This window comes from Leuciscus leuciscus (assembly GCF_965113295.1).
Source record: "Leuciscus leuciscus genome assembly, chromosome: 1".
NCBI classification, from domain to species: domain Eukaryota; kingdom Metazoa; phylum Chordata; class Actinopteri; order Cypriniformes; family Leuciscidae; genus Leuciscus; species Leuciscus leuciscus.
In genome coordinates this window covers 65,594,335-65,603,240 of record NC_138725.1, presented here as the reverse complement: position 1 = coordinate 65,603,240, position 8,906 = coordinate 65,594,335, and the positions used below count along the sequence as shown (strand labels likewise).

At 35.4% G+C, this 8,906-nt stretch overlaps 1 protein-coding gene across 1 annotated transcript; it reads right to left on the bottom strand.

Moving 5' to 3' along the window:
- Positions 1-238: 238 nt before the first annotated feature.
- Positions 239-5,999, bottom strand: rsad1 (radical S-adenosyl methionine domain containing 1). Its single transcript, XM_082179434.1, has 9 exons — positions 5,762-5,999; positions 5,532-5,665; positions 3,449-3,653; positions 2,984-3,349; positions 2,697-2,760; positions 1,532-1,679; positions 1,378-1,432; positions 1,115-1,218; positions 239-1,008 (listed from the first exon to the last, which is right to left on the bottom strand). The coding sequence occupies exons 1-9, from the start codon at positions 5,930-5,932 to the stop codon at positions 882-884; spliced, it is 1,374 nt and encodes a 457-aa protein (XP_082035560.1). The 5' UTR covers positions 5,933-5,999; the 3' UTR covers positions 239-881.
- Positions 6,000-8,906: the final 2,907 nt, after the last annotated feature.

The window sequence follows — 8,906 nt, the reverse complement described above, 5'->3', positions numbered from 1 at the left end:
AGAAGGTTTCGGGAAACGCAGCCCAGCATCCTTAAAATAGTAAAAGCCCCGCCCTACACGTTGACAGGGTTGGATATGAGTTTGTTGAGTAGAAATTAGGGGCGGTTTCAAAGCGCGTTTTTGAGACGACTGTCTTTGGGAGAAAATACTCAGCAATGGTGTTGACTGAAGAATTTGCACATGGTTTGTCTTAAAGCATATATTTTTTAAACACCATATAGAAACAAGCAACATTAAAAACTTTTTTAATTTTTTATTTGTGATGAAATGGAAGCAGCGACAGATATTTTCTTCCATATTGTGATGTACATACGGATTATCGACAAAGAAAAAAAGTAGGATGGGAACTTGATTTTATGCATTGGTGGATGACTGGATTTTGAGATGTGGGCGGAGTTTAGGCAGACTAAATGATTGGACAAGTCCTGCATATGTCACCAGAGAGAAGTCTGTCATTTTCAATGGAAGATATGACAGTTATGACATCTTGATTAAACATCACAAGGTCAGAAAAATGAAACGTAAGCAAGGATGACTGGTTTACAATGAGACATGTATTTAGAAAATATAGAATTGAATTCTTCTTAAATATATAAAGATCATATCATCCTGACTTTTTACTTTATGCACCCCGAACCCCATACACAAGTTACACAGAATTTTAATACGGAAATTAAAACCATGTTTACATTGAAGAGGTGCATTCAACTCATGTATGCAATGCTTTTTTAATGTTCTGTATTTGTGAATAAATGAATAGATAGGGGGGAAAAAATGTGTCACGTAATTGACCCACGTTCCTTCTTCAAGAGTAAACACTTCTTCAATCTCCACATGGATGCATTTGTTTCATGTTTACCTTATTACCCATTATCTCCGTCTCATGTTTCTCTGAATGTCTGTGTTTCTGCTGAAACCCTGCTTTGGAAAAACGTCTCTAATTCTAGCAGCATTGTGGGCAAGATGCTGTCCAGTAACGCTAATCCTTCCCAGGAACACCGCAAACCCCTAAAAGAAAGGTAAGCATCAGTGGGGAACTGATGTAAGTAAAAATTAACTATCACACTTGGGTTACTTTAAAAGTAAAAAAAAGTTTTGTAGCCATAAACATTACCTGTCATTAAGCATTAGAAGACCGCCTGCTTGCAATTCCTGAACGTTTTCTGACATCCCAAAAATTAGTTGGAGGTCAGCTTCTGGACTGAATAACTCCCAGTGCTACACCATTTCATAAGCAAAAATATCAAAGGCATTGGTTCATATATAAAGCATTTCTGTTTAACATGTTGTATAAATAATGTATTTTGTAAAAAGCAAAACATAATTGTTTCAAAATGTGACCTGAACTATGCTGTGTTAATAAGCGGTCCATTTTACCTGCTGGGTGATTCCTTCATTCATACGCAGACCCATGACCAAAACCTCCTCCAGCCTGCAGATACGATTATGATCTGATTCAATAACTCAGCAACAGATTGTGCGATTGCTTACACAGCTAGTTGTGTGTGGACTGCATGTCAGAAGCACTTACAGGCCACGATGGTCAAGCTGTATTCGACGGCGTGTCCCGTGACCGTGCCGCTGAACCTCCCGTATCCAAACATCTGGCTCTAAAGTCTGGGTTCGTGCTTCTCTCTGAGCTCCTCCCACTGCACGCGGCACAAAGCGCCCATGAGCCCCTAACAGATCATGACAAATCTTACTGTGTGTTTCTGTAAGATCAGTCTATCATAGTTTATACACTAACATTCAAAAGTTTGAGGTTGGTTAAATGTTTTAAATTTTAAATATAATTAAAAACATTATATTTTTAAAAGTAATTTATTCATGTGATCAAAGCTGAATTTTCAGCATCATTACTCCAGTCTTCAGTGTCACACGATGCTTTAGAAATCATTCTAATATGTTGTTTGGTGCTCAATAAACATTTATTATTATCATTTATTATTACCAATGTTGAAAACAGAGCTTAAAATGCTTAACATTTATGTGGAAATGGTGATACTTATATCAGGATTATTTAATAAATAGAAAGTTCAATGAACAGCATTTATTTGCATTTCTTAAATTTATTTATTACATTTCTTAAAGCATATATTAAATAGAAATCTTTAATAAACGTATTCACTGTCACTTTTGATCAATCTAATGCATTCTTGGTGAATAAAAGTATTAATTTCTCTCTTTTTCTTATCTTACCACAAATGTTTGAATGGTATCATTAATTCCACGAAAATGTTAAGTAGCAAAAACTGTTTTCAACATTGATAATAATAATTAGTGTTTCCTGAGCATCAAACAATCATATCAAAATGATTGGTGTTTTCCTGTCGTCTCCTGTCGCGTTCATATGTAAATTGTGCAATATAATTTTGTCCATTATATCGAAAGAGCTGAAAAAGCCCATAGATTTACCAACCCATAGACCCTCCCCTCAAAGAAATCAGGACAGAAGTAGTTGAAAGTGGACAAAAGAGACGGGAATCTGTTTCTCTCGTCTACTTGTGATCCAATCGACCAAAACGCGTCTTAATACTAAACTAGATATTATAAATCTTTTTTTTTATATTATAAATGTCTTTACTGTAATTTTTGATCAATTTTGTGCATCTTTGCTAAATAAAAGTATTCATTTCTTTCAAAGGATTCTTGCTGACCCCAAATGTTTGAAGAGTAGTACATGTGCATGAATGTACCTGGGCCTACACCGATGTACTGATGGGACCTCCAGTACCCGATATTGTGTTCACTGACAGCGTTCTACAATGAGCACATAATCAATAAACCAAGATTACACTTAAACATTTCAAATAATGATATAATATAGCATTTATTCATTGAGCAGACACTTTTATCTAAAGCAAATTGCAGTGCATTACATGCCTGGGAATCAAACACATGACCTTGGTGTTGCTAGTACTACTTCTTATTTTGATACTTTTTACAGCTTATAGGTATAAGAACATAAGAAATTATAACTTACATTTTTGGCAAAGCTGGACACCTCGTACTGGCAAAACCCAGCATTCTCTAAGACTCTGCGTGCTGATTTGTACATGTCAGCAGTGACATCGTCACCAGGCACGCTTAGTTCCCCGGTTTCAACCTGTTTAAAAAGCTGGGTGCCCCTTTCCAAAGTCAGCTGATACAGTGAAACGTGATCGTCACAAACCGGCAGCAATTTCTCCAGCTCACTCTCCCATGACTTTACGCTTTGACCGGGAAGAGCAAACATGACATCCACTGACACACGTCCCGGGCAGAGCGTCCTGGCCTCTGACACTGTGAGGAGAGCATGCAGGGAGTTGTGATCCCTCCCTAGTGTCCTCAGGTGATCATCATTCAGTGACTGTGGAAAATATCATTAGATCTATGGAGACTCTAAGTACGTTTTTGACCACAGCTACATAACATCTGACAGATTGTGGCATGTGTGCAAGCAGCGTACCTGAATTCCAATAGAAAAGCGGTTAACTCCTGCCAACACGAAGTCCTTCAGACTAGCTTTTCCGGCAGGTGTAGGGTTCACTTCCAGGGTGACCTCAGCATCATCTGAGAGATGGGCGTTTTTGGAAACAGTCTCCAAGACAGCAGCGATCGTGGAGGGCTGAGCCAAGCTAGGTGTTCCTCCTCCAAAAAACACTGAGCTGATCCTAGGGAACAGTACAGCACAAATTAAAGGGATCGTTCAAATGAAAGGGGACCTATTATGCCCCTTTTTTACTCCACTCCATTTTTGAGTGGAAGGAAAAACATGCTGTTTTTGTGCATGTATCTTTAAATGCAAATGAGCTACTGCTCCCCGCCCCTGCTTTCCAGAAGAGGGCTGTGCCTTTACAGCTTGTGCCTCGGATACTCCGCCAAAAACTAAAACGGCCGTTTGGTTTTGATTATCATCTCTATTGAGCTAACGTAGACACTGCAGTTCCTCATCATCATGAATGTTTATTATCTACATGAGTTTCAAAGCCATATCAGTCTAAACTTCTGATATTTGGTTTTCTGAGCGCACATAGAGCTGGATACCAGACGGAGCATCCCGTGAGTATTAAACTAAGTTCTCTTTCATGTGTTATTGTGCTTAACCCTCTATGGTATGCATTATGTTCTAACCATGAAATATTTTTTCAGTTAAGTTTTTATTACATGAAATAGCTTCAATCATACAAATCAAATTTTTGAAAAAAATAATTCTTCTTGTACTTAGGGAAACGGAGCTATATGGCAACGCTGTACCACAATGGAAAATGCTCAAAAAAGTAGTTTTTCTATAAAATTACGATTTTCTTTTCTATTTAAATGCACATTTCTTTTAGAAATTGATAGATGAATATACTTGGAGCTCATGCAAACCAAAAATAAGTAGATCCCTATCATTTAATCCCAATAATTCCCTATCATTTGGTTAACTCATCCTCACTCTCATCACATGGAAGAGCTAATTCTGCACTCTATTGCCCTCTCCGTAAAATATTGCTGTATTCATTTTCTTAAAATAAATAAATTATTATCTATGCATAAATACAACTATACTAAAATAATATATAAATAAATTCAAATAAATAAATAACTGCAATCATATTGTTGATGCTACTATCTATAAAAAATCCCAAAGAGGAAATGCATTACTGCAATTCCACTGTGGTACAGCTTTGCCATACCGCAACATACCCATTTTTCCATAGTGGCAGCATTGCCAGTAGAACTATGTTAGACAAAGTTGATTTGTGAATAAAAATATCGAATTTACTTATCAAAGATGCTGCAAAAAAAAAATCCGCCTTGAGAAGAGATGTTTAGAAATTAGGTTTTTAGACCAATTTCTGGAGCACTTCAACAGATGTCTTCCGTGTAAGGGTGACAGTGGGAAAGAGAGTTTTGGAGGGACATTCAAATGTAATTTGGGCGCTTTCACACTTGGTTCGATTGCCTGTTCCAAACCCGAGTTCGATTGCTCCCCCCTCCCCCTGCCCCCGCAATATATATAAAAAAAGTTTTTGTCCAAAACACACAAAGTTCACATAAACACAGTCAGTTATGTCTGTGAACGTAAACAGCAAGTAAAGAAATTGCATGTGTAGTGTGTATTAAAGTGAAAGAAGCGTGATATAGGCCTACAGCCAACTGTTACGCTGTTGTAAAAGGAAAAACAGAAAATCACTCACTGCTCTTGATCGAATAACTATAGTAGCTTTACTAAGAATACATTTCTTACTTGAATGCTGCTGTTGCTCCGGCGAGGACATAAACATTCTTCAAAATATCTTAATTTGTGTCCAACAGAAGCAAGAAAGTCGTAGAAATTGATGGCAGAATTTTTATTTTAACTATCCCTTTAAGTAGGTCACAAAAGCACTCTAAAGATCAGCTTCTTGCATTTAATATAAATTTAAACTAGAATAGACTTTCATTTAATTGCAAATAACATGCACTTCTGTATATTCTTTTAAAAGTAGATTATTTCCGTAATAATAAGTTCTCCTTTTATAAGTGTGTTAATTCACTAGAGGTATCTCTGCATGTACACTGACCGGGAGACTTGACTGAGTTGCAGTAAGGTTTGTGTCTCTTTCTGCAGACATTCTGTCATGACCCCATGGTTTTGACTCCGAGGAATATACTTGTTGAAGTTGCAATAGGAGCATCTTTTCAGGCAATATGGCCACTGTAGAAAAGGAGAAATACAGACAGTTATAATAGGCTACATTTCCCTTCTTTACATTTTGCCAGTGACTGGCTTTGACGATCTGAGGACACTCACATGGACATAAAGTGACGCTTCATCTGCGTGAGGAGGCAGCCTGTGAGTGGCGATAGATCTCAACCGTACAGAAGCGACCGCCCTCCCCAAACACTGCAGAGCGTGATGTTGTCTGAGTAAAGCTCGTCTCGGCCATAGACTGTAAAAAAATATGTCATACATAAATGACATACTGTACTTGTCAAGTTATGCTTCCATGTGTGCTGCTTGCTTCTGCCATGTTTTCTACACGGCGCTATTTCCCTGCAACACACATTGCGTCACAAAGCTCAACTTCTGGCTTTTGTTTGTTTTGTGTTTTTCACACTTCCTTTATATGGAATATTGCCAATATATTGGGTGCCAATAAATCCTTATTTTTAAGGAATTGGTTTAACAGGGATATTAATCATCTCATGAATATGTTTGATAATTATGGAAATCTTTTAACATACGAACAATTCATGCGAATCCAGTTTCCCTGTGCATTTTAAGGAATTTAATTCTGTCATTAAAGCTATTTCCCCTACTCTGATTCATCTTATCAAAAGTCATATTCAATATAACTCCACATTAATGACAAATCCAAAATTAATATTAAACGGCATTGAATTGGTTGATAAAAAAAAATGCAATAGGCTACTAAACATATTTGTGCAATATTTCAAATACAAAATAAAATAGCACCTAGCTGAATTTTTTATTTTTTTTTGGAACTCTATTATTGATTGGTTAATCCCCTTTAAATATTGCATTAATAATAAAACCAAAGAAATACATTATAAAATGTTGCATACCATTTACCCTGTTAAATCATTAATTGCAAGATACTCTGATATTGACGATTTATGTTCTTTTTGTAAAAGTGGGAAAGAGGTGTTTTGACGCATTTGTTTTTCGAATGCAAAATTTCTGTAAGAAATTGGCAGAATTTATATTTAATTTAGATATTTACATTAAAAGATATTATTGTGTATTATGAAAACAAAGTTAACAAAGGTCTTGAATACATTGTTAATTTATTTATACTGTTGGCAAAATTTTATATTCATAAACAAAAATATTTAAATTCATCCCCAATATTTAAATTAGAATTTGATTGTTTCATGTCTTTGTAACAGGTCAAAGAATGACAAATATTTTTGCAACTTTTAATCTTTTATTTTCTATTGTTTGTGAGTTTATTTCACCAAAATACTGTACTGTTCAGTTATGTCATGGTAGTTTATAGGTATTGGGAGAGTTATTTGTTGTGTATGTGCGCCCTCTATTGGATGTGAGGTCATGTACTGAATTTTCGCGTTCTTTTCTCAGTCTGCATTCTACGTGATTGAGAGAGGCTGATTTTGATTCGAGGATCGAATCCTGAACTTTTGCTCTCTTTGAAATTTAACAGTTGAATCGAATAAAGTGCCTTGAGGAAAGTCAGTGTCCTGTCATCAGTGCACCAGAACACAACGCAGTAGTCGGCGAAGAGCAGACCGCGCCGGCTACATCTTCACTGAAATTGTTAAAAAACAAAAAGTCATTAACGTGTTTACACTAATTTGATATTATTTTTTGATCCCCTGCTACCAATTAATGTCACTCTTTGTTTTGTAGTATTGTATGCTATGCTATGTTTGTTACTTGTTCTGTCTGCAATAAAACAATTTTTTTTAAATAATAATAATAAAAAGAAGTTTGTTTTATATTTTAAAATGTTCATAATAATAATGAAAGTAGCACTGTTCCACTGTACAATGTTCCTTTTATATATATTTTTTTATATTTTCATTGTTATTTAGTTTGCCTTCTAAAAATGCGTAGCACATATTAAAATCAATCAAACCGTACAAAACAAAAAAGAAAATTAAAGAAACTTAACTAATCGCCCGATGGCGTGGCTTCAACATCATCCACTAGGCTACTAACAGTTATTTGCACCATTTTGGCAGAAAATGCAGCAATTGTTTTAAATAAATCACTTCGAGACCAAATTACTAAACTGTTTTTTATTCCCTTTTGTTTTGTGCTATCCAGGCCTTCTGTAGTTTCCTTTGTTTAAAGTCCCCCTGTGGTGAAAATCCAGATTTTAATGTTGTTTATTTATGTGGTGTTTTTAATATACTTTAAGACAAACCATTGCTAAGTATTTTGAACCAAAGACTGTGGTGTTTCTGACGCCACAAGCTATGGCTTGTGGAAAGTGCTTTGGATGACCTAACGAAGGAGACAGTGGTCAATTTTTACGTGAGAGAAGGGGTACTCCGCACCACAGACGCGTGACACTAACGTCGCCACCACAATAAATCAATATCTTACCCTCATGTTTTTTTCTAGCTTTCCTATTAATCATTTAACTTTTTTTTTCTTTTACTTTCCTATGTGTTCTTGATATATATTGTGTAGAAAGTCTGCTACCTTTCAGTGTGTTTTGACTGACTGACCGGATCTTAATGATACCTGTGGCTTCTTATTAATTAAGCCCAATCTCTGTGTTTGGATATAAGAAGCACCTCTCTTTGATCCAGACATGTCCTGTGAGGAATTGTTGAGTTGTTGACAATAAGTTCCCTTTTGCTTGTTTGATATGTTTGATATTTTGAATAGGCCTACATTGAATTCTAGTTTTAGTTTCTTTGATCCTACATATTTCTTTGATTTGTTAAAGCTGATTTTAGATGTATGATTTAAAACATGCTAATGTGCTTGTATTACATTCATTGTTTCTATTTTTGTTTATGGTTTTATTAGAAACCAACGATTACCATCACTTGTCATCAATGAGAAATGTCAACTCCTACATGTTAAATAAACTGAGGAACAAAAGACAGATGACTGAATGAGTTTTAATGGGCACCATTCCGGTAGCAACAGCCAAATCAGCCTAAAATTTCTACATATTGTGTATTGTATACAAAGTTGTATGTCATTAATGTAATCTCTATACTATTTACAAGCATAATAATACAATTTAAAAATAATAATATTCATGTTAAAAATGCATCACTGTCTCCTAAAGACTATGTGCAAATGATAAACCATCAGAGTTGCTATTTGGTCATTTTCACAATTATTAACAACAACTTTAAAGATGAACGCATCAATTCAGTAATTATAATTTATCAACATAATATTCTGGAATGTGACCTTTCTGAGTTTTACTTTTGATATCTTCGGTATT

What these genes read in the sequence shown, in the direction of transcription:
- rsad1 (XM_082179434.1), bottom strand. Translation starts at nt 5,932, where the DNA reads ATGTCATTTATGTATGACATATTTTTTTACAGTCTATGGCCGAGACGA. An exon ending in AAGCGTCACTTTATGTCCAT is followed by an intron (nt 5,666 to 5,761) that starts GTGAGTGTCCTC and finishes CCTTTTCTACAG; the next exon opens with TGGCCATATTGCCTGAAAAG. An exon ending in GTACATCGGTGTAGGCCCAG is followed by an intron (nt 1,680 to 2,696) that starts GTACATTCATGC and finishes ATGATCTGTTAG; the next exon opens with GGGCTCATGGGCGCTTTGTG.